The sequence below is a fragment of the Coccinella septempunctata genome, chromosome 7 (genome assembly GCF_907165205.1).
Source record: "Coccinella septempunctata chromosome 7, icCocSept1.1, whole genome shotgun sequence".
NCBI classification, from domain to species: domain Eukaryota; kingdom Metazoa; phylum Arthropoda; class Insecta; order Coleoptera; family Coccinellidae; genus Coccinella; species Coccinella septempunctata.
In genome coordinates, this window is record NC_058195.1 from 7884294 (window position 1) to 7911148 (window position 26855).

General features: G+C 36.8%; 1 protein-coding gene across 2 annotated transcripts in view; it reads right to left on the bottom strand.

Moving 5' to 3' along the window:
* Positions 1-1501: 1501 nt before the first annotated feature.
* The window catches only part of LOC123317402, a 162063-nt gene continuing 136709 nt past the window's right edge, over positions 1502-26855 (bottom strand). For both annotated transcript variants that reach the window (XM_044903917.1, XM_044903916.1), the window contains exons 4-7: positions 6352-6487; positions 4152-4285; positions 3459-3675; positions 1502-1707 (exon numbers count right to left, since the gene is read on the bottom strand). In XM_044903917.1, coding sequence (XP_044759852.1) covers positions 1577-1707; positions 3459-3675; positions 4152-4285; positions 6352-6487 — 618 coding nt within the window. In that variant the 3' untranslated portion in view covers positions 1502-1576. The remainder of the gene's footprint in view (positions 1708-3458; positions 3676-4151; positions 4286-6351; positions 6488-26855) is intronic.

Below are 26855 nucleotides of genomic sequence, written 5' to 3' on the forward strand. Positions count from 1 at the left end.
AGAGAATTTGAGAACACCCATTAAAAGAACAACACAAATGGTAACAAATACATACATACAACATCTTGTCATACACTGAACATTAAGGTGTGTGTTGAACAACAATGAAACAGATAGGTACTTTTTGAATGGAGAAATTATCCAATTCTTCAGCTTGAACCTCTTGCCTTCCTGATATTTTTGTCTTCTATCCAAGGTTTGTACTGTTATTCATAAGTTTATGAAGGTTACAATAAAAATTTTATTCGAGATAAGTGTAGGTATAATAGGTATAAGTTTAAGTGTATAGGGTTTAAGTGTTTCATAAACATAATGATTGTTGCACAGTTAATTGACTCAGTCCACAAACCCTTTTTATGTCATAAGAATTTTCAACCCCCTTTCTCTTGATTGTTAGATTTCAGACTTTTGTTATCCTGAACAAGTTCCATTTGGCTATTATATAATAGCTTTAATCTACAATGCGTTTTACGTTGGAAAAGGAACAAAGGGAGCAATGTAATTTCAGAAAGGATCGCATTGGGCAAAGATCATCAACTCATTTCAACACTCTTGATATTTTAGGTTTTGAAATAATGAATTTTCAAAGCTGTGTATCTTGGAAATCAACAAACCGATTTCAAACACAAAAAATTCTCTCCATAATACATACTTGAGTTGGGTTGTCGTCGAAAATTGAGAAATGACTCGACGATGCCACTTTCGAGTGATTCTGCAAGAATCTGCAAGAATTTTTTTCTGATTTAAGACCAACGTTCCTTTTTCAACGTCACACACTCTATATGATAACAATAACCCTTTTCTTTCCAACTGCCTTGGTTATCAGATATTTTATATCGAATGGAAGTATAATAAAAATTGTTTTTATAGAAATATATTCTTTCATTCCATGACAGCAACTTCAGAGTGAAACCGAGGCATAGTTTCGAAAGACTGAGTTCGAAAATTATGAATCAGACGAATGTTACATACCTATATTTTTTTCCAATTTCGAAGTCAGTCTTTGAATGTGATGTTATAATAAGAAACAATAAGAGTGTGTTTGAGGTTTAGAAGGTTGATTTATTTGGTACTGAATGTGAGCTCTCACTCCAAAATAGATACGTTCAACCCAATCGCATTTTTATGAGCTCCTTCACGATTTCGGGGTTATTAAACCCTGCTACAGGCCATTTCAAGAGGTCTATTTGCCTACGATAAATTTTTCACTCAATAACATCAATAGATTATCAACATAGTTAAGTATAGCAAAATATACATATTTTTTCATCTTTATGTGGTTTCTTCCTGAGGAAGTTTCGAGCAACAGATTAACACAATCGATTCAAACATCCAACCATAATTTTGAATTTGAAATTCATTTTTATGCATGACCAAGAAGATCGCAAAAATCAACCTCGTTTTTCTTCATGCTGCTCGAAAATTCTTCACGATCAACGAAAGATCATGTTGTTGGGCAGCACCAATAACCCCTTGTGGGGTTGAAAATTAAACAACAAAATAGAGCCAACCAGCTTGTAATCAGGTTGAGTTTTTCATTTCATCTATTCGAACATATAACAGCTATAAAAAGAATTCAATTAAGCCCGATATCGATCAGAACAGCGAAACAAATGGTCATGAAGATGTAATTGGATCTGAGACTACCACTCGATGAATTGTCATTAGAAATCGCCTCCACTTCTGGTTCTGTGACAACTATATCGACTGAAACAACAGAATACCGTCAGGCACAATCACTTTTGAGTTACAAAAAATAGTAGAATAAGCAATGAAAAAAGACAATTTAAAATCCTGTTATCCAATCAATTTTTCTGGAAGGTTGAATGGAAGTTATAATTTGGTAGAGGAGCCAAAATCAACGTACACAAATTATATTTGTCGACTCGTACAAGGAAACACAAATGACACTATTATAAAATACGTACAGTGAAAGACTCGAGATCAGTGAATTTACAGGGCAAAACGGACGGAATGAAACAGGATTCGATCTCAAACGTGATACGGGGTTTACGGACGTGTTCGCCAGCCAGAACCTTAGACAGGTATCGGACCTCAGTTAGGTTAGGGGATGAAACAAGACGACACAGATTCACGACAGCTCACCCTTAGGTACGTTCTTCACCCCCTGAGTATCCACGCCAGCTGGGTTCTCCGATAACAGCAGCGGTGAGCGTCGGACAAACGAAGGAGGAAAAAGGGTTAGCCTATTCTCATCATATGTTTCAAAGGCGAGAATATCTTGTGAGGAAGCCAGTGGAGAGGAGTAACTTATTCTTATACTGATACAAATATTTCTTGGATCTTGCAGTTTCAAATTCTCGAAGGAACTTTTTGAAATGATCCATTCCTGGAAGATTCTTCCAGAGTGTTTCTCTTCTGGTTTCTTCCTTTTCCAGAAACTTTTTCTTAAAGGTGCAGTGTGTGGCGTTTGGGCTCTCTTTCTAGAGAGTTTGATGGCTATTTGTTTGTTGTTCTTGCCTTTTTCATTAAGTTTCCTTCGGTCCTCCGATATTAGCTTGTCAGTCGATGACATGGATGGGGTTCAGTGCTTTGATAGCAGATTGACTATCAGAATGGATCACTATGTCACATCCTTGATAGTTTTTTTCGAGGTTTATGTCCAGGCATCTGTCGATTGCGAGTATTTTTGCCTGAAAAATACTCGAGTAGGATATACTCAGTGCTATCCCTTATCGTAGTTTTTGAACCATCTGTATATCATTTAAGAGCATTAACTTTGAAGATGAAAGAGAAACAACCCTACATCAAAAAAATTCTTCAAGAATCAAGTTCCAATGTGAAATTCCCATACGAAATGTACGTTCAAGCATCATTTGGTTCAGCAGTAACTGAGATAAAACTTTCCCGCCCACTCTGCATGTTTGCTAATGCGATCTGACAGCAAATTGATATGTTAGGTTGGGAATTTCATGGCTATCAGACACGATTTGTCTCCCTTAATGAATATCCCCAACCTTCGTCACATGGAAAACTTCTTCCAAATGGACCAGTTGGAAATTTGTCGAGATAATGCATTATTCTGATACGTCCCATCTGTTCAATTATATATAATCATCAGTGTGTGGGAGAGGTCTTTTCAGGAAGTGCTTTCAGTTCCACTTGATTTGTGAAGTGCTGATTTTGGTTATATACATATCACGGGAAATGTTTCTCATTTATTATACCTATCATGTGTTAATACCTTTATATTAACACCCTCACAGATAGTACCTTGAAAAATGTAGCAAAATTGCTCTAAGAATCTTAGGCAAATTTCATGGAACATTGTATGCAAATAACTTGAGAATTGAGTTGGTTCAGGGCTCTAATACGTTGGTTTCAATCCTGCATTTGATCTTATCTAATAGGACACCGCCCTAAGGATTCAAGATGGCAAAAACAGTAGTAAAACTTATACAATCCTTGCTTAAAGTTTAAAACTGAGTTTTACTTACTATTGATGGACTTCTTTCGCATGTCAGCGTAATTATCGTTGACCGTAATATATCCTGGAATTGTCGACATACACGTCAAAATCAGCTGATTGTCGTCGCCAACATGGAGCTCAGCCACCTCTATTGAGAGCTGCTTGATGGATGACGCCCTCTGCTCAAAATAACCTTTTCCATGGACGAAACCGTTGGTGAATGATTTGGTCAGCTTGTCGACAACCTATGGAACGTGTGCTTCATTTAATGGCTTGTTCCCATTGATTTATTTCTCAGTTTTTTGGCAAAAATAGGCTTGACTCTTATGCATTTTTGTAATGACTTCAAAATTGCTCCGAAGAATAATGAGGTCTTGCAGACAGCCAGTCTTAATTCAATTGAGATCATAATATTGTAGAATTTTCGTATTGCGTTCAGTCTTGACAGCTGACAGCATGTTTTTGACATTTTGGTCTTCCGTCCACGAGCTGTATATAATCGTGGATTAACAGGGATAGTTGGAGATATGGTTTTTCATACCCCTTTGTCACGTTGGGCCTAGAATGGGTTGAATAATCCATTTTAACACCCCCCGAGCCATTTTCAAAGACAGAAACAAATCTAACCCCAATCGACGCCGTTATACCCGGAGTAAAGCCTCAGAATTTCCCTCAATCAAAGGAGCGTTTCTAAGCTTGCGGTTCGGTTGAATGTACGTACCTTCTCCCCATTAATTAACCACGTGATATGGGGCGGGGGCCTAGCTGGAGCCGTTGTACAGTTCGCTTCCAGAACTTCTCCTATCTCGTAAGTTTCCTTGTTGAACGTTATCTTGGGATCCTCGAGCTGAGGCTCTGAAAGTAACAGGCTTACATTGTTTTATCGTGATATCATCGTGTTATTGTAGTGAATCGCTTCGGAGCAGAGATAGATCTATGTATTTTCTCGCAGGGGTTCAGAATGGGTCCAATTTCAAAGACATATCGAGTGAAACCGAGGTGGAGACACCCAGTAGTCCATAGAAACATGTGACAACTCAAAAAACTCATTTGCACATGAAAGAGCATTCAAAAACAATGTTTGAATTCTTTGGTATGTTAGCAGACTATGGTTATTTGCCTAAAAGTGATAGTTGTATGTCTTAGGATGTGTCCTAAAGAGTTTTTCCCTCAAAAGTGTTCTACAAATAGTTTTTTTGAAAACCTGTGCAAGATGCATCAGGAAATCTTCGAAACAACGTGAGAAAAAAGCTACAGACTTTTATAACGGAGCAGCAAGACCAAGAAGAAATCCAGTAGAAACAAATTCTACAACCGATCTGTTTCAGATTTCGTGTCAGAAAATAGTAGTAGGGACATTTGAGAGCAGATCCAGTCAAAACGGAGAGGATTCGTTATAATGGTGGTGAAGATCAGACAGGGTATGATTAGATGATGATAACATGTGCCTTTTTTTTAATTCTGAGGCTATGTAAGGCAAATCAGCACAGACTGACGCCTCTTGGTCTTCCTTCATGAGATTTTGAAGCAGCTTCAGGCCACTGGGAAGAATCTACAAAAATCATCCAAAAAAGCTAAACTGGTACATATTTTGTGATGCAAACTTCAACGTTGAGGCTGAGGAAGCATTTCTTGGTTGAGCAAATTATTCAGATATGCAAGGTTGAACTATCTATCAAAAGCTAATTGCCAGATGATGCTCAGATTCTTCAGAACCTTAGTGGTAGTTTTCAACTTGAAAGGATATGTGCATTTTCGAAAACAGCCGTAAACTAGCATCTTTAGGCCAGTTTAGTATCTGAAAGGTTGACGACACTGATGGTTATGATTGTGAAAAGGTGTGTACAAACTCCTGGTTTCAGGTCAGTGGTATTTCCTCATTCTGTTTTCAAGCGTTTCGGACTACTTATCAGAATTTCCCAAATGACTCGATATGTGATGTGTTGCCAATGAAGGATTATTTATTGCTTCCAACAACGAGGGTCTGTTGTGTCCGCTACAGACGGTCAGCGTTAACAACTCGCATGAACAGGTTTGAGAACGATAGAGGGCTGGAGTTAATGGTTTGTGTTTCGACAAAACTAGGAAAAACCGGGAAGGTTAGAGCAGGCAAGTTTCCGGATATATTTCTCGGGAAATTGAAAGAGATTCGGATCGTCACCTCAAGAGTTATCTGGGATATACAAATAGAAAAGACTGAGCAAGAAGGAGATGCTGGACTGGTTTCTCATGTATCTACAGAGTTGTGGCTATTCAAATAGTGTTTCGTCCGCCATTTTTCCTAAACATCATCGGGAATTGAATTGTCACGAAGATCAGGTTGAAAGGGTCAATTAGGCCCCTTCAAAAGACAATTGGTTCAGATAAACCACCTACAGGTGGCTCCAAAACTAGCTGGGACCTGTAGTAAGGGTTTACGGATTCACAGATGAAAACTTTCGTCTTGGCTTTGTGCTGGTCTGGATAGATTTACTTCAATTTTCCAGGTGGAGATCCACCCTTGTACATGATTTGAGATTGACCTATTCTTGATTAGAAGAAGAGTTGATCTGCATACTCGAAACACAAGGCCCTACTCAATTTTTCCGTCTTCACTTGGTTGGATTACTGTTCATGATATCAAGCCACAATTGACCATCATAAGTCAAATTTCGTAAACCCAAATCAACTTTCACAAATCCCAATATTACTCTGTTATCGATACACCTCTCACGGAAGAACGAAGTCTACAAATACATCAAAATATACTAGCTGACATGAACAATTTCTTGAAACCAAACTGACACTTAGAGGAAGCTTAAAATTCCTTTTCCACAACGTTTTCCTAACAAGAAGTAGGCTCGAATAGGCACCTGACTGATAGTCAATTTGCGATGCAAAAATCAAATACGTACTCCGAAGCTGCATAAATATCTGCTTACCTATGATGATGAGATCTTTACTCTCTGAATCCTTGCTGAATATCGGAGTTTCCATGGAGACTACGCAGGAATATGAACCCGAGGCTGAAAAATCTAATTTTGACAGCTGCATCTGCTTTGCACTACTGTTGCTTTTCTGTAACAAAAAGGAGATTATCAGGTTACCAACCGCCCTTTTTTCCCTTTCAGAGAGAATTTCGCACGTAGAGTCAGATGCTCTACGAAACTTAACGAGTTCTTTTGTCGAATACTCTGAAATTTGTTAGGGCACTCACTGAAGTCTGAAACTGACGAAAACTTTCTGTTCGTCTCTGGAAATGGTTCCAGAGATAACTCCTATTAATTTGAGGGATTCAGGCATGTCTTTGAGGAAATATTCAAAAGCACATTAAACATAACATGATTTACTTTTTATATTGCATCCAACAAGTTAAAATCCTTCAAAAAATGCCAATAAGGCTCTCTCTGTGATACCAGTATTGATTTTACATTAAAACATCGATAGATAGTCAATATATACAGGATGGTGTATAACTATTTTATTGTTATTTAACTGAAGTGCTAATGGTGACAATGTGTAGGCTCTAATCTTCTTGGATTATGGCTTGAATTCGAAGAAGGACCCAGATTCAACAAGTTCCCCATTTTAGAACGGTAATAACACAGTTCAAAGCCACCTTTCAGGATAACTATTAACAATATCATTTCCATTCAGAGCGGAAAAACGTGCGAAGAAAGAAAACGACCTAATTGAACCAAACCCAGGTCCTCAATTCCTTCTGAATTCCTCCTTGTCCTCATTATCGTTTTGTAAACCCTCGCAAACCTAATTTCATTATAGAAACGGGGAAAAAAGCGCCCATTCAAAAATTGTAACTACCTCGCAAATCAGGTTATATGTGCTTTGAAAAATGGGCCGTTGTTTGGCTTATTCGAGAAACGTGAATGTTTTACTGAACAAGTGGATATTTTACGAATTAATTCAGGTTTCTACGAATGCAGAGATGAATACGAGATAATTAAATGTTTTTTTCTCAATTAGGTACATGGAATTTTTTCATTGTTTCGTTATGATTTCTCGGTATTTATGCAGCGCTAATTTTTTTCTTCACGAATGGGATCAAGCTAATAATGGGAACCACAATTTGGACAGCGATAAGATAACACAAAATTAATCCCAATTCTGCCAGAAAATTCGATAGAATCTGAAAATTTCAGCTCAGTGTTATTTGTGAAAACAAAGATATGAATTTTAAACCTAAGCGAGTTTAAATACTCCTCTTTATTGGCAAAAATACCAAATTATGAAAAAAAAAGGGTTTATTTTCGATGAAAAAACGTTCTTTGTAGGCTTTTTTGCATCTGGAAAAACTCTCAGAATTAACGCTATATTTTAAAAAGTTTCTTGAGAAATCTTAAAACATACGACTGCAATTATTTTTCGGCAACGTAAAATGCCAATAAATCTTCAGTGGAAATATATAAAGCCTTGCATAACGCCATATTAAATTACATCTTTCTTTTTCTCATGGTCGCAGAAAAAACGCGAATGAGTGTTATTTTTCTCATTTTTTCCTGAAATTTGCGTTCGACTAATTTCATGGTTCTTTCAGAGTTATGGCTGATATTATTTCAGCACATGATCATAATTGAAATAGTGAATTAGGCATTTTTATAGGCTATATTTCATATCGAACAGCATTCATTTCAATTTAACTGCCGTTATCAGCATTTTTAATCGACTCCTATCATTTGTTAGAAAATTTATTCCATTCGTAGTAAACATGCGATTCAGATGTAGTTGATATTCCAGTTTTTAGGGTGAGAATTTTACACATTACAACCCCCGTAATGTGGTGCCAACACGTTTTTCGTATATTCTCGAACAAACATGAGGAAAATCATAAGCTTTTCCTGCTCTTTCAAATAACCTATAGAAAATTTTTTTGCAATTCAGTTGGAATTCAACCCACGCAATCAAACCTTCAACATACTCTTAAAATTCTGAGTCTCTGGCTCTTTTTCTCTGGAAGTTAAAGTGTTTGTGGTAGGTCTGAGGTTTTTGAGCTTGTTTAAACATTTCTTTGTTTATTCATTTTGTCCTTCAGCCTATTTTTTCATCTCATCCTTCCCTATCTGAATATTTTTGATCAAAATATGTCCATATTCCTTCTCCCCCTACATCAGCAGGGGCCAGCTACCCTGCACATGGAAATTCGGTGATATAATAAACATCAAACCCTCTGCGAGAGGTAAAGATGGACGAGCAAATAATATCAGATCCAGACGTGAATCCTCAACCCCACCACAGCGTTCTTCCCAATGTACTTGAATTATTCATGACTTGTTAGCCATGTTTAACAGATTCCTACTTTTCCCATGCCCGCTACCCTTTTCGTGTTAGTTAACGCAATTCCATTGTGTACCCCCGAATTATAGATCATACCCTTAATAAACAAGTTTAAATGGATGATACAAACGGATGATTCATTGCACGAACATAGGAGAGCTCTCCTTGATTTTCTGCTCGGCTTTGTATCGCTCTGATATGATTTGGGAAGGTCTGAGGGAGTGTTTGGGTTCGCAAAGAACGATTAAGGATTGAATTTGGAAGTTACAGGTTATTACAATAAGACAATTAAGGACTTAGAGAAGCTACGATGTCAGCTATCGTTCAGATCTATTGATCATATGGCGTTAAAGAAGAAAAACAATGAATGTCAAAAAATCAAATCATCTATTCAATACGAGAGCGCCATCTTAGCCTACCTGTCAATAGATGGTGTATCCAAGGACACTCCAGTCAAAGATTATAGACTCAGGCAAGGTTTAGTCTATAATCTTTGACTCCAGTAGGTATAGATGCCACAAAGAAGTATTTACAGACAGACATTTCAGTGAGAAAGTATACGATCTTCAAGATAGTTAATACTTTATTTATACCGTGAACACTCAGGCTACTGAGCAAACGTATCTGATTAGCAGGTCGATCGACCGTTTGCTCGGGGTAAAAAGATAAACATGTTACCTTTAGGTACACAAGGAATTATGAATGCAGATAGCGAACTCTAACTTATCTCTCCAGTTTCGAAGTCCCATAGGATATCCTGGAACGCCTCTTCAGGATGTAAAGGAGAGAGACTTCCATGTCCAATTTTACCCAAGCACAGGGACCCGAATGTCAATATCTCAGGGGTGTTTTATGTATACGAAAGAAGGGCTGTGTGTCGGGCTAATGGAAAAAAATGCGGATTCTTTTTTTTCTCAGAATGAGGATGGATATACGAATGACAGTTCGTTGAGGCTGATTCTTACCCCTAATAATCTCCCAACAACCAAATTATCATAATGAAAACATTTTTCCGAAAAGGACAATGTAAATTTCCTACGTGAATTTGTATTATTTCAAGAATTTTTTACGTGGAAAGAAGGGAACTGTAATGAGGTGACCAGGGTCTATTTATTTACGCGGATATATTGAAAAATTCTTAGCCTACTATAGAACCGAACAATATTTCAATGTCAAAATATTTTATTACTCAACATATTCTCCTCTTAATTGGATACATTCATCACAGCGAACCTGCAACGTCTCTAGACCTTTCAAAAGAAATGTTTCTTCTTGCTCTGCAAACCAGAACTCCACAGCATTTATTACCTCCTCGTTGGAAGAAAATTTACGAATTTTTAAACTTTTTTTCAGTTAAGGAAAGAGATGATGATCGGATGAAGCCAAATCTGGTGAATAAGGGTGTTCTAGTAATTCAAACCCTAAATCCCGAATTTTTGGCATGGCAACATGAGATTTGTGTGCAAGGGCATTGTCCTGCTAAAACAAAACAACTTTGGATAGCTTTTCGCGTCTTTTCTCTTTAATTTTTTCCCTTAGAGTGGTCAGTAATGTCGAATAGTAATCTCCGGTTATTGTTCTACCCGTATTCAAAAAATCAATCATGATTACTGCATGGCAATCCAAAAAAACTGAAGCAATAACTTTTCCAGCAGATTTTTGGATACGAAATTTCTGAGTGTTGGAGAACCAGAGTATCGCCATTCCATCGATTGCTGCTTTGTTTCTGGATCGTAAAAATGTAACCCAAGTCTTATCCATAGTAACAATTCGGTTAAAGAAGTCTACATCGTTTTCAAATCAAGCACAGATCGAACGCGATGCTTCTACCCTTGCACGCTTTTGGTCAACATTGAAACGTTTGGGGATCCATTTTGTAGCAATTTTTCTCATGTCCAAATTGACGTGAACTATGTGATGAACGCGTTTGTATAAAATATCCAATGCTTCAGATATCCGTTTTAGCCCAATTCGACGGTCTGATAAAATCATGTCATGAACTGCATCGATATTTTCGGGGACTGACACAGAAACTGGCCTTCCCGATCGGTCATCATCTTCAATGGAAAATTCACCTCTTTTGAAGCTTGCAGTCCAATTTTTCACGATCGCATACGAAGGACATTGATCACCAAGGGTATTAAGCATATTTTCGTAAATCTGCTTACCTCTTAACCCTTTTAAATACAGGTACTTGATGATGGCTCGATACTCCAATTTTTCGATTTCCACAATTCCGGTGGACATCTTCTTTCTTTTAGTTTATTGCGTAACTCTGGTTTATTTTTTTGACCTCAAACTTCACACTGACACTAACATGAGTTATTGTTCGTTGCTTTGGTAACGCATATTTTTTTCATGCATGGAACTGGTCTAGGCTAACTAGATATCAATACATCGTCGTAAACATGAGGTCAGAGAGAGTCGTCGTCAAAAATATGTTTTTTTTCTCACTTTTTCGATCCCTGACTTGCTCACTTTGACCTCATGCCACTGCTTAAATGACTAGTGTGTTGAGGAAATCTCTTGTTTCATTTCAAAATTGAATCCAGTGGCTTGGGTCATCCTAAATCTTAAGTTTTAATCAAGCGAGCTATACTGTCTCGAAGTTAAACGCCTCCCCCATCATCAGAAGCTGCCCAGCTCGTTATTGAAAACTCCATGTCACAACAGAAGTCATTATCACCAGCACGGGGGTGGAGTATTTCAATATTCTTCGTGCCCTCCAGGACGGAACACCCTGCTTTATGAACAAGAATGCGCCACTGGTAATTGCACTCCATTTTACCGGCAAATGGAATAATCAATACAACCAGCAGGAGCAGCTGTGTTACAGCTGAACTTACAGTGTGACAGACTCGAAATGAATAATGTAATTATATATATCCTGATTGTTTATTCGATCGATCTCTGTCACGGTCGCCAAGGCAGTATTTATTATTCCATTCATTCTGAATCAACGATATGCTTTATTTTCTATCAGAAACGAAGAAGAAACGTCATGGCAGCCATATTTGATATGGTTCAAATGTCATCTGTACTTAATGCAATTTGACAGTTCCTCCATGGCAACATGGAAGTTATACCGAGATTTCACGAAATAATCTTCATGATAATAATGATTACCGACATAATTATTGACTTTCTCGTTGAAAAAAAGAAAATCAGAAACATTTTTCGATTGATACAATGCAAAATCCACGGAACCCAAGAAATCAAAAAATGATTTGATGGACATGACATTCGTGATTTACGCCCTCGATTTAGTAGATACTACAGTTTTGGTGGAAATTGGGAAGATCGAAAATTTTTTCAAATTTATGGAAAAATTGCGATTTTTTTGAAAAAATTTTGGTCTCCAATCGAAACCAAATTTATACTGTCGACTGATTCGAGGGCGAAGATAACGAATATGAAAACAGATATCTTTAAAAAAAAATATTTTTCAAGTTATGGTCGATGAAAAATTGGAAAATTTGAACCTACGCGAAAAAAATCATGAAATGTAAACTATTCGCGGTAGATGAATGAAAATTTGAATTCTTTATTTGTAAAAGATTAATCTATCATGAAAAAAATCAACATATGTCTGATTATCTTTTTCTGGCTGCTGCAGCTCCTCAAAATTGACCAATTTTTTCGTACTTTTCCACTAAAAGTGATTTATTTCCTAAAATAATGATGCTACGAAAAATATAATTGCATATTCGTAATCTACGATCTAGAATTAGTCAATGTTCAGTCATCATCAATAAACTCCTTCAAGAACAATTACGATAGGTGGAGGTCCTCTCGGTGAGGGACCTCTGGTGTGCTGTCGGTGTGCGGACTGTGCTGTGGCGGGTGCATTCGAGTGTTGTGTTCATGCTGCGGTTTTAGGGTAGCTTTGTTTGATCCTAGACTCTCTATTTACCCGCGCCCGTTTGTACGCATTAGGCTGGAAACGCACCGGATGCAACATTTTGTTGCGAGACGTTGCGGGATGTTGCGAGATGTTGCAAGCTCCGCATTTTCTTCAGAATCAAATGGGACGGCACGCACCGCTTGCAACACGGGTTCGAAACGTTGCGAGACGTTGCGAGATGTTGCGAGGTGTTTCGAATCAAATTTAGTAGGTGCTCTACCGAAGGTTCGAACTGATCGAATGCAACATTTTGTTTCAAGATGTTGCAAGCTTCTCGTTCCCTTCAGAATGAAATGGGAAGAAAGTCACTGCTTGCAACGTTGCGAGACGTTTCGCAACAAAAAGGCGAAGCAACCCTGCCGAAGAGGTTGCAACATTCACCTTGCAACATACTAGAGGATTGATCTATTGATCGAAGTTCTGTTGTCCAGATGATGAGTAGAAATAATACAAACTATACTTTAGTCAATAGTTGATTTAGGTCACTTTTTGCTTTTACATTATGAGGCATCTTACACCGGTGTGAATACAGCGGCCAAAGATAGCAGACCAAATCTCCGGAAACACCCGAACGCTGACGCCAGTGGCGTACAGACTGATTCAGTTCGCATCATGAGAATTGGATGTATAATGGGAGACATGGTTCAATTATCAGTATATTGAGGACTTCAAATCTTCAATCGTTGTTTTTTCAGATTAAATCGGATATTGAGCGTTCGAATCGGATAGGTTCATTGAAATTTCTACCCTTAACATTGAAAATTCGTATTTCATGAGAAAAAGTGAATCCTGCATCATAAAATTCACAGGATATATTCTTTAGGGCGCTAACATCAAATATTGATTAGAAAATTTGACTTCGGATGGGGCTCTGGGGTTGAAATTTCAACCCTTAACATTGAAAATTCGTATTTCATGAGAAAGCGTGAATCCTGCATCATAAAATTCACAGGATATATTCTTTAGGGCGCTAACATCAAATATTGATTAAAAAATTTGACTTCGGATGGGGCTCCGGGGTTGAAATTTCAACCCTTAACATTGAAAATTCGTATTTCATGAGAAAGCGTGAATCCTGCATCATAAAATTCACAGGATATATACTTTAGGGCGCTAACATCAAATATTGATTAGAAAATTTGACTTCGGATGGGGCTCTGGGGTTGAAATTTCAACCCTTAACATTGAAAATTCGTATTTCATGAGAAAAAGTGAATCCTGCATCATAAAATTCACAGGATATATTCTTTAGGGCGCTAACATCAAATATTGATTAAAAAATTTGACTTCGGATGGGGCTCCGGGGTTGAAATTTCAACCCTTAACATTGAAAATTCGTATTTCATGAGAAAGCGTGAATCCTGCATCATAAAATTCACAGGATATATACTTTAGGGCGCTAACATCAAATATTGATAGAAAAAATTGACTTCGGATGGGGCTCTGGGGTTGAAATTTCAACCCCGGAGCCCCATCCGAAGTCAAATTTTTTAATCAATATTTGATGTTAGCGCCCTAAAGAATATATCCTGTGAATTTTATGATGCAGGATTCACGCTTTCTCATGAAATACGAATTTTCAATGTTAAGGGTTGAAATTTCAACCCCGGAGCCCCATCCGAAGTCAAATTTTTTAATCAATATTTGATGTTAGCGCCCTAAAGAATATATCCTGTGAATTTTATGATGCAGGATTCACGCTTTCTCATGAAATACGAATTTTCAATGTTAAGGGTTGAAATTTCAACCCCAGAGCCCCATCCGAAGTCAAATTTTTTAATCAATATTTGATGTTAGCGCCCTAAAGAATATATCCTGTGAATTTTATGATGCAGGATTCACTTTTTCTCATGAAATACGAATTTTCAATGTTAAGGGTTGAAATTTCAACCCCGGAGCCCCATCCGAAGTCAATTTTTTCTATCAATATTTGATGTTAGCGCCCTAAAGAATATATCCTGTGAATTTTATGATGCAGGATTCACGCTTTCTCATGAAATACGAATTTTCAATGTTAAGGGTTGAAATTTCAACCCCAGAGCCCCATCCGAAGTCAAATTTTTTAATCAATATTTGATGTTAGCGCCCTAAAGAATATATCCTGTGAATTTTATGATGCAGGATTCACTTTTTCTCATGAAATACGAATTTTCAATGTTAAGGGTTGAAATTTCAACCCCGGAGCCCCATCCGAAGTCAATTTTTTCTATCAATATTTGATGTTAGCGCCCTAAAGAATATATTCTGTGAATTTTATGATGCAGGATTCACTTTTTCTCATGAAATACGAATTTTCAATGTTAAGGGTAGAAATTTCAATGAACCTATCCGATTCGAAAACGCTCAATATCCGATTTAATCTGAAAAAACAACGATTGAAGATTTGAAGTCCTCAATATACTGATAATTGAACCATGTCTCCCATTATACATCCAATTCTCATGATGCGAACTGAATCAGTCTGTACGCCACTGGCGTCAGCGTTCGGGTGTTTCCGGAGATTTGGTCTGCTATCTTTGGCCGCTGTATTCACACCGGTTTGACTTACTTTATGGAGTGGCCGGTGTATAACTCTGGGTCTTTTAAACCTAAATATTTCGCTATTTGCTTTGGGACACCACCAATAGTGTGCTGGCCAGCATTAAGGGAAATGCACATTCCATGTCGGTAGGTCAAAAAAAAACGTAGGCTTTCTGTCCCAGGAGGCCGAAGATTTACATATTTTCTGTATAACATGCAGGGCTTGAAGCTGCAGCCATCATCGGTTATGGTGAATCTTGTTGTTAAATTTTTTGTTTGCCGCAATGTCACAATAACGTATTTTCCCATATCTTCTACATCATTTATGTTTAAGGAGAGAATTTCGTCACATCGACAACATCCAAAAATCCCAAATATTGTTACAATTTTCGCCAGCAACCACTGGTCATCAGGAGCATGTAAAAGAAATTGTTCAGCCTCTTCTTTACTTAATACCTTGGTCTTTTTTGGCGAATAACGCTCATTTTTTCGTTTCAGAAACGCTATTACCTTTTGAAATCTGCATATGACAACGAAACGTCATATTTTTCAATAAATTTTTTAAGGAAAACAAACCTGCGAACAGGGACATTTTCTTACATTTCCAAGCAGCTTTTCAGCATAGACCATTTCGCCCATAAAGTATTAGGGCTGAATCTAGCTGATAGTTGATTCAAGTAGACCAACAAAACATCTTCAGTTACCCCAATCATACTATTTTTGTTTTGCCACTTTTTGAAGTCGTCGTATTCTTGCTCGTACCTTGAAGCTGATTTTGCAGGTAATAAACTTGAAGCTACACTGCTGGCTGCCTGAATAATTTCTTTTGGTACATTCATTTTCGCTTTCGCCAAAACAAATGTAAAGAAAAATAAACAGACAAGTTCAGAGCAACGCTTCCATAGCTTACGACATTTGCGACAAATTATTGATATTTTTTTGGAAGTTATCTAACCTTTTTACAAATGAGAAACAAATAAAATATAAAACAATACACGCAAGATAACGGGTTTTACTGGCTCAAGGAGGTAAAACCCTCTTACCTTGTTAGTAATGTTATATACTATAGGACATTTCTCAATAGTCTTCATGACTTTCAAACTCTCCGAAATAACAATAATAATGAATAATAAGTATAATATGAATAATAATAATAATTCGTATCTTGCTTGCGAATTTTTTCTTTGATTAAACTCAAAAGATGGTCGAAAGTTTCGATGTTCATTTGGCAATAGTTATAAAATTTCTCTGGATCATTCCTGAGCTCTCCAATGAATCCCAGTATGTTTCTTTTTTTGTTTAAAGGATATATCCAAATCTTCTTTTCAGGTTCCAGCAATTGAAGAAATTGCCATATAATGATATTCTGGTACATTTTCTATACGTATACAAATTAATTCACCTCGAAAACACGAAAGTCGAAATACGTGTGATCCTGTCAAACTGCAGAAATACATTAGGAAAAATTTGTTGCAACCGAAATGTTGCAAACGAAAGATGGTTAAATTTTAGCTTGCAACATTTTGTTGCGAGACAAAATGATGCGCAACGTCTCGCAACAAAATGTTGCATCCGGTGCGTTTCCAGCCTTAGATGTTTATTTTTCCAGACTTTGTGAATCGAGTGTATAGGTTTGTCCTCTACTCGTTACTGTTGTTAAATAAATAAATAAATAAATAAATAAATGCATTCATTCATTCATTGGTGCATTCCGTTACCGGGAATAAATCTAGAAAAAGACACAAAAAAAACAAAACAAAAAAAAAGGTGCGAACAGACTTATAATTTCTTAGGGCTAATTGATACTGTCAACTCAATATCTTCCAGTTATAATTAGTATTCAAATTTAAGAACACTGCTACAGATCTGTAGGCTAAAAAGTTCCAGTTTTCAGACAGACGAGCTTCATAATGGCGTGAAAAATGGCTGGTGTCATTCAGACCGTGAGTAGGGCAGATTGTTCTACGTGTTGCTCCACACAACTCGAGGGCATATTGATCAGATATACCTACATAGTGGGCGTTATCATTCTCTCGCGGTGCCAAAGCAGACCTACCGTTGAATTATTGAAACTATTCTGCCGAATATAACGACGTTTTCAATGGTTGGGCGTTAAATTCTAGGTTTCCTTAGCTACAACCGCTATAATATTTAATATTTGGGAGACTCACTCTATTTATTTCAATTATTATATGGGTTAGATACACTTCATCTTGTGATTGAACTTCGTTCGGAGTTGACCTGTTCGATTTTGTAATTGGGGTAACAAAAAATTTAAAAAAAAGTCACAAAATGTCATTGAATCGCATTGGTCTTAGAGGGATGACAGTGATGACACTTCCGCCATGTTGAATAGGAGCAATTGTAGGTTAAGTAATCTATTCTGATAAGTTCTACCTTCTGCCAAAGAACAGATTCATGTTTGAAATTTTTTTTCGTAACTATACTCCATTCACATTTATTTTAGCAGTCGGTTGGCCATGACATAATTTTCTCAAGTTTTTGTAACTAGAACGGAGTAAGGTTGGCACTCATGAAATTTCGTTAATGTCATAACGCCGTTTCCACAATGAATATCAATTTTATTACGAAAATGCCGAAAGTGATTGAAAAAGGGAGAAGACAGGGTGTCAGGAAGTGCTATTTAGAATTCAGGTCCGCAAATGGTGGCATTCGAGAATTTTATGTATGAGTGAATTAATGCGAAAAGTTACTACAGCGTTTTTAATGAATGTCATCGTAGAATAAGTTCCCGAAATTTGATTTTTCTATTTGACTTGTCCAATACATTGTAAATGTCCTAAGATACCAATAAATACCTATTTATTATTATTATATCAATGTATTAAGATGAACAGCCACAAATACGAGCCTGTTTGCCGTTAATTCTTTATTGATGAGAAATTTTTGTTCAAAAGTTCATCTTGACTTGAAACTTCCTTTAATTCTTTTACTTATTCCATTGATGTGAGATGATTTTAGTTGAAGAATTTAATATTCTTGTAATTATCTGTTAATTACTTCGAGAGATACCCATTCCCAACCACTGCATCATATACATTTCATCTTCGGGTTAATACTTCTGAAATCTACAACTGATGTAACGTATTCAAACTTTAGCCAAAGAAGATATCGAACATTAACTCCTCTCAAGCTAGTGCATATTGGTGATATTATACTGATCTCTTGTATTTTCCATGCAATTTACTAGATTTGGTACGCCTTCAATCAGTTTGTATAAACTTCAATTATTTTCGTCACATATTTTCCGAAGAGATTCGACATTGTGGTAAAATACGTAATAACATAAACTTTTACGTAGAACGGACAACATAGCGTGGATTTAAAACCCAAAAATGTTTTGACAAGCGTCATAACCCCACATTTTCGTACTATACAAAGTGAAATGTGTCAAATTTCCATGGCCAACAAAGTGCTAAAATAAAAGTGAATGGAGTATAGTTACCACTGAACAAGGCTTCATTTGAATGCATTCAGATCTCACCCTTCCAAAAGAATAAAAGATCTTGTGGTGTTTTCACGTTGGTGTAGGGCGCAACCCTCACCGGCTCAAGACCCACATCTTTTGTCGCGTGGCAAGTTCAACAACTCGGAGGAAACCGGGTTAAGCTCCTTTCCTACTTCAAGCCAACGGAAAATTCGTTGCCAACGTGTTGCTTCTCCCCGTCGGAAAATTCACCAATCAATCAGGCCACCCCGTCGAGTCTATTGATTGACTGTAGATTGGGATTTTCCATTATGGAGAGGGTTAATTTCTTACGTCGGATTTAGTGAGACCGGGGGTGAATCTTGGATCGCAAATGGATTCCGAGAAAATAATCAATTATTAGGCTGATGTTTGAGGGCGGATTAAGTAGAACGCTTGGTCTGTTTAAACATTCAGGGTAGGAGATTTCGGTGTGTATTTTGGGCTCACTGCTCATCGATTTGTTCAATTTATACAGTACGAGTTTCTGGGTCATTGTATTGTCGTGAATTTTAGTCTGTTTTGTCTGCATTTTCCACTTATTCTTTTGTTGCTTTTGATTGCTTATAAAAAGCATTTGAAACCGCTCTATTTTATCAAGCTTGCATTTAGGAATTATTTTTTGGCCATATACATACAAAAAATGACCATCGGAGAAGTCCTTGATTCTACAAATATTCCTCTAATTTTATGAGATGTTTTGCAAATAAAGGAAGTTTATTCGAATAGGTGCAAAAAGTGGCACGTAAGGAAGAAGTTCAACCAAGACCTAATTGGTCATCAAATATTTTTGATGGAAATTTGGGGAATGCGTGCCTTATAACATACTCCATTCACTTTTATTTTAGCACTCGGTTGGCCATGGAAATTTGACACATTTCACTCTGTATAGTACGAACATGTGGGGTTATGACGCTTGTCAAAACATTTTTGGGTTTTAAATCAACGCTATGTTGCCCGTTCTACGTAAAAGTTTCTGTTATTACGTATTTTATCAAAATGTCGAATCTCTTCGGAAAATATATGACGAAAATAATTGAAGTTTATACAAACTGATTGAAGGCATACCAAATCCAGTTATTTGCATGGAAAATACAAGAGATCAGTAAAATATCATAATATGCACTAGCTTGAGGAGAGTTAATGTTCGTTATCTTTTTTGGCTGAAGTTTGGATACGTTGAATCAGTTGTAGATTTCAAATATATTAACCTGAAGATGAAATGCATATGATGCAGTGGTTGGGAATGGGTATCTCCCGAAGGAATCAACAGATAATTACAAAAATGTAAAATTATTCAACAAGAATCATCTTGCATCAATATAAGTGGAGGGAATTAGAGGAAGTTTCAAGTCAAGATGAACTTTGAACAAAAATGTCTCATGAATAAACAATTAGCAGGACAACCGGCGCATATTTGTGGCTTTTCATCTTAATACATTGATATAATAATAATAATTAGGTATTTATTGGTACCTTAAGACATTTACAGTGTATAGGACAAGTCAGATGAAAAATAGAAAAGTCAATTTTCGGGAACTTATTCTACGATGACATTCATCGAAAATCCTGTAGTATTCTTTTCGCTTTAATTCACTCAAACATAAAATTCTCAAATGCCACCACTTTTTTGGGTCTCACAATAGAAGGAAATTCTTTGTCGTCCTCTTCAGTCACAATTTTTCTGATTGTGAAAATATTCAGCTGAAATATAAGTCGTTTAGATTCAGATGAAACAGTTTGTATGAATTCTGTTACATTGAATATGTTCGCTACCGTCTGACGTAGGTATTGTGGATTTCAGAATATCAGAGTAACTATTTGAATGAACGGACCTGAATTCTAAATAGCACTGCTAAAATAAATGTGAATGGAGTATACGTGCAGTATAATTGGTTGATGTTGTTCACATGGCAACATGATGAGATTTAAGAATAGCTAGACAAGATTAGCAGTTGTCTGCTTTTGTATGGCTTTTTGAGCAGTAGGGAACTAGAGGAGGTGGAAAAGGCAAAAATAAACTACAAAAGGGGTGAGAATCCCCAAAGTAGAACTTAAATTCTTTGCAGTGTAGAAAAAACAATTATTGAGGAGAGTTCAAGCAAAACGAAGAATGGCTTGGAAAAACTCTTGCGTAGATTCGAGAAACTCCTATTTGTATCTAGTTGCAGAACGCAGGGAATTCTTGTTTTATGAATTTGTGAGAGTAAGCAATGATACTTGCCGAAGTATATCGGTTCTTTGAACTTCGATGGCAGCTGAAGAAAAAGAGGCACAAAGAACAATGAGGTTTCAGTAAAATGGCTGCAGCCGATTTCTCTGAAAAGACTCATGAGCCACTCTTTACCTATTTGAGGATTTTCCTCACTTTCCTTTCGCTTCCAGGATAAAAGAGGCCTCAATATTTGCATATTTTACTTCATATTTAATTCAGACTTGACGTTACCTCTTTCTGTTAAATCTCATCGGCTAAAATATCCCCTCAAGTCCTTACTGGATTATGCAAAGGGTATAAATCCCTAAATCACATTGCAGAAGATTAATTCAACAGATGTTTAATTAACGTTTCGTGTTAATTCATAACCCTCTTCCAGATTAACATAAAACTGCTCAAATATTGTGATACGTATCGCATGCAACAACCACTCAGCAGTTGCACCCTTATTAATTATTACTTCCAGATCCAATATCGTCGAAACAGCGACATCTACATCTAATGATCTCATAATACCAGACAACTCAAGCGTTCCAAAATTGCCCCTGAACAGAATCTGCCACTCTGTGTAGCAGCATCCATAAGATCTTATAATCGGATTGTGCCCCATCCTAAATTGTTATGAAGCAGGATTATTTGGTAATTAGGGAATTTACGGTGTTGAAATCTACGAGCTTGAGTTCATTGAAGATGATAATAGGAGATCACGTTCTCGTGTGAGGTCCAATTACTCAAAGGTCTAAACCGGAAGGGTTGGGAGAGCCATTCATTGGTTGGACGAAAATTTCAAACCTCAATATGATTCTAGGGACGTTTGTTGTACCCACAGTGTTCCTATGGATGACTGTAACATATACTGCATTCCCATTTATTTTAGCACTCGGTTGGCCATGAAATAATTTTCTCAAGTTTTTGTAACTAGAACGGAGTAAGGTTGGCACTCATGAAATGTGGTTAATGTCATAACGCCGTTGCTACAACTAATATCAATTTTTATTACGAAAATGCCGCAAGTGATTGAAAAAGAGAGAAGACAGGATTTCAGGAAGTGCTATTTGGAATTCAGGTCCATTCATTCAAATGATTATACCCTGATATTCTAAAATCGACAAGACGTCAGACGGTAGCGAACATATTCAATGTAGGAGAATTTATATAATATTTCATCTGAATCTAAACAACCTATATTTCAGCAGAATATTTCCACAATCAAAAAGATTGTGAAGGAAGAGGATGACAAAGAATTTCCTTGTTGGCATTTGATAATTTTATGTTTGAGTGAATTAATGCGAACAGTTTAATACAGGATTTTCGATGAATGTCATCGTAGAATAAGTTCCCAAAAATTGATTTTTCTATTTTTCATTTGACTTGTCCTATACATTGTGAATGTCTTAAGGTACCAATAAATACCTAATTATTATTATTATAATTATATCAATGTATCAAGATGAACAGCCACAAATACGCGCCAGTTGTCCTGTTAATTGTTTATTCATGTGAAATTTTTGTTCAAAGGTGAAGTTCATCTCGACTTGAAATGTCCTTTGATTCCTTTGACTTATATTGATGCAAGATGATTTTTGTTGAAGAATTTAACATTCTGTAATTATCTGTTAATTCCTTCGGGAGATACCCATTCCCAACCACTGCATCATATGCATTTCATCTTCGAGTTAATATTTTTGAAATCTACAACTGGTGTAACGTATTCAAACTTTAGCCTAAGAAGATGACGAACATTAACTCTCCTCAAGCTAGTGCATGTTATGTTATTATACTGTTCTCTTGTATTTTCTATGCAAATAACTGGATTTGGTATGCCTTCAATCAGTTTGTATAAACTTCAATTGTGTTCGTCACATACTTTCCGAAGAGATTCGACATTGTGATAAAATACGTAATAACAGAAACTTTTACGTAGAACGGGCAATATAGCGTTGATTAAAAACCCAAAAATGTTTTGACAAGCTTCATAACCCCACATTTTCGTACTATACGGAGTGAAATGTGTCAAATTTCCATGGCCAACCGAGTGCTAAAATAAAAGTGAATGGAGTATAGTGTTAGGTATCAATTTTCAAACTCTATGTTTAGTAGAAAACACACAGGGTGATTTAAAGACAATTGCGATGTTGAAGAGTGGCTATAAAGACCCTATAGGGGCCTAAATATTTTCGTTTTCGAATCACGAAGTCTTCAATTGCATTCATCAACCGAGCTTCCATCATTTCTCTGACGCTACGAAGGAAGTTCCCTTGATTTTTATTAACTTCGCTGGAATCCAATTTGTGCTTCCAGACCAACCAGGCTTATTCTGTCCTATTGGATAATTTCTGTGAATAGACCGGAGTGTCTGATGTGTATTTTATTGCACTGCTCTATTCCGGACAGGAACAGCTCGGACCATTCCATTTTAATGCCAGCAATCACCCGGGCAGTCCTGACTGAGGTCGAGACTTGAGTGACCCTCTGATTCGCAAAAAAGATATATAAGCTTAATTGAGGGTCCACTCTGCGGAGCAGCATCTAGAATTCTGGGATTTCCCAGCGTTTCTGATGAACGTATTACAGGGTTAAATTATCCAGATCGTTGGTTTGCATATTTTTCAGTGGTTTTTTAAATCAGAAGAACTTAAATGTCACCTGTTGATCTGTCATGCGATAATCAATTTTTCATTTGACTAGCCATAGTCTTTTTCACTTTTTTTCAAATAGGACGACACCTTTGAAAACTATCATTGGTGCTGAAAACAGTTCGTTTGAAATTTTATATGAAAAATTCTATTTTCGATCGAGTAAAGTGAAGCTCGTAAATCAAAGCTTGGAGTTTCTTCCAAGGTCCTGGTCCAGAAGTCATGAGATGTTTTTTAGTTGAAGCATCTTCCATTTATTCAGCAGCTGAGCTGAAGTATGCTCACTAAAATGACTCTTATATTGGTTACCGGATAACATCCATGGGATACAGAATCAATACTTTCTTAGCTTTTCCGCTAAGTTTTGCCGAAAAACTGCAGATTCTCATTGTTGTTCCTACTTCGATGTAACTACACTGCGCAAAAAAATTAACGCACATTATGGAAATCTCAAATTTATTCTACAACTGAAGGTGTTCTCAATGATAATTATTTTTATCAGAATTATGCATGCATATGTTATCCACTTTCAACGGTTTTCTTCAATACAGATGTTTTTTCCCAGCAGGAATGAAAAAAGATGATATTATCAGATTTTGAATGTATTGGCTCCATTCCAAAATCAGTTGTTCTCGATCAATTCTAGTGATCAATAGTTTTACTTTCGTTTGATTTTCTACACTCGATCGCTATGCAACGCGAAACACGCAATTTGACCCAAGAGGAGTGTGCCCAAGCGGTAGTTTTGCGAGAAGAAGGGTGGACATACACAAGAATTGCAGAAAGGTTTGGAGTTTCCCATACAAGTGTGTCCAGAATGTTGCAGCGATTCAAGGAGACAGGTATGAATGTTCAAAAACCAGGACAGGGTAGACCCCGGGTAACAACTGCCATTCAAGAACGTCACTTGAGAGTTTCTTCGTTGAGACAACGCTTTGTAACCGCTCGCCTCCTTCAAATTCAGCTTGAGCGAACTCATGAGGTGCAAATTAGCACTCAGAGAATAAGAAATCGCCTCAGAGAATATGATTTAAGGCCTCGTGTCGCGGCAAGAGGCCCAGCTCTTACCACAGCCCATCGAAGGGCGCGTTTGGATTTTGCGAGAGAGCATATCCATTGGGAAGAGGCCGATTGGGAAAGAGTTCTCTTCACCGATGAGTCTAGATTCTGCCTTTACCATTGTGATCAGCATTTCAATATTTTGAAAATTGTTCATTTTTCTTCTTTCACATAAGATTCGGTGAAATCCTGAATTTTTCTTCCATTTAATGTGTCTTTTCCGTTCAAAACCTTCCCGAGAGAACATAGAGTTAACTTTCATTAAAATTGAGATTTTCAGAATATGCGTTGAGTCATCCAAGAATATAGATATTTCCTGAAATATTATCCCTTTGGAGGGTTATCTAGAATGTTCTCGAAGTTTTAGGTAAAACTTTATAGATAATGATTACGTTGCCACGAAATACCTCACCCCTACCATTCAATTCGATATAACGTCTACTTTCTAATTCATCTTCAGTTTAGTTTCGTGCGTTCTCCAGACGACGTGGATGTTCCTACAAATAACCCTTTGCCCTTTCAATAATTATCAGTGTTTTGTGAATATTCGTGACTTTTTCATTTGAAATAAATAAGCATTAAAAATGAGTTTTTCGAATTATTGGTACAAGGATTTGATGTGAGTATTTCGATTCCTACTTCAATACATCATCATTTATTTTTGAAAGCGTTAATATAATGTATTCAATTTCAATATTTTTGATTTATTTCCAATCGATATAGTGCTCACAACTCACGGTGGAATTCAATATCTTCAATCCTTTCTTCCTGAATTTTGTATGTTTCAATCTTTAGGCTCATCATATGAGATGCTCTCTCTGATGAATTTTTTTCTGATTCAGTTTCGAAGTCTTTTCCTCGTTGTGCATAATTCCTGTTTGAAAACTCAGTAACGAAATGAAAATAACCAAAAATCAATGTTTTCATTCAAAAATATGGATATGTTTCGAACTATAAGCCTCTTGAAAAGTTTTACAGAATGTTCTCAGATTCTCATGTGAAGAATGACAGATTATGAAAACATTCCTTCGACAAACTCCACTCATACAATTCAACTCAACTTCAACTTTTTTGCGCAGTGTATAAATACAACATTCGTGAATCTACGCAGACGGCAACAACATTATGCCACTATATATAAGCAATAACCTGTTCAGCAGAGATTCCATCAACTATTATATGGACATTTAATAACCACTCCATAATACCTTTGGTACCAATATGTCAATAAACCCTTAGCAACTTCAATGTCCAAAACCTCATTACGTCCATGTCTTGACGTCCATTAAGCTCCAAGCACAATGTAACCTCAATGCCGGCAAGAATAATAGATAATTGATTTAATTAAACTGGTCGCCAGTATTGGTCTCGACATTTTGACTGAATTTTCAATTATTTGCCTTGGTCTTTCATTAGTGTACATCGCGCAGACAATGAAACGCTTCCTAGCTCGTAATTTATGTGAATTTCTGGAACCTAATTTAATGGAAGGAACGGTGTTGAGAGAACCGCTCTAGTTTCTACAGGTGCGGGTGAAATATACCCTTGGGACGATAACACACAGACAAAAATATATTACCTTCGGTTATATTGTCCCCGAAAATCTGGAACAGATTGGATTGAATATGAAGGAGGTTTTTTGTTGGAATCGATAGAAAGAAGGTGGAGGGTAACACTCCCGCGCTTCCTCCGATTGGGGGTGCCTTTTTTAATTAATTTATTGTACAGAAATCACGACGGAATAAGAAGGAACTACCATAATGCTCAAACTGTTCAATATATGTTAGAGCACGACTTGAATATCAGCCGTTTTGCTTTATCGTTTTGACTCAATTTCCTCGAATTAGAGAAATCGATAAGTTGGAAGTTAAACGATGAGGATGTTGAAGTTAAAAATGGAAAGTCATGTTCTGATGTTTCTTTATCGTTATTGCATTGACACTCATCGAACTACACTGCTCAACAATTGATAGGGATGACCGAATGTCCTTCAATTTATTTCAGGAAAGTTCAGTTCAAGATGTTCATTTTGATCAGATACCTGAGTATGTTTAGTGGATATTCTTGTTTTTTTTTGTGAAGAATGGAAGAATGAAGGGTTTCACAAAAAACATTTCAATTGAGATTATGAGAAATTCGAAGTTTGAGTAGCTGTCTCGATAATAGCTGACATGAGTATGCCTGTAAGAAGTGTTGGAATAAGATTAAGATTTGATGGAGGTCTGTTTAACCTGAAGTGCCTCAGGGCAAAAATCCGTACAAAGTTTATCACGTAACTTTAATATGCAGACGACTGCGCACTTATCGCTAGCAGCCCAGAGGACCTACAAATA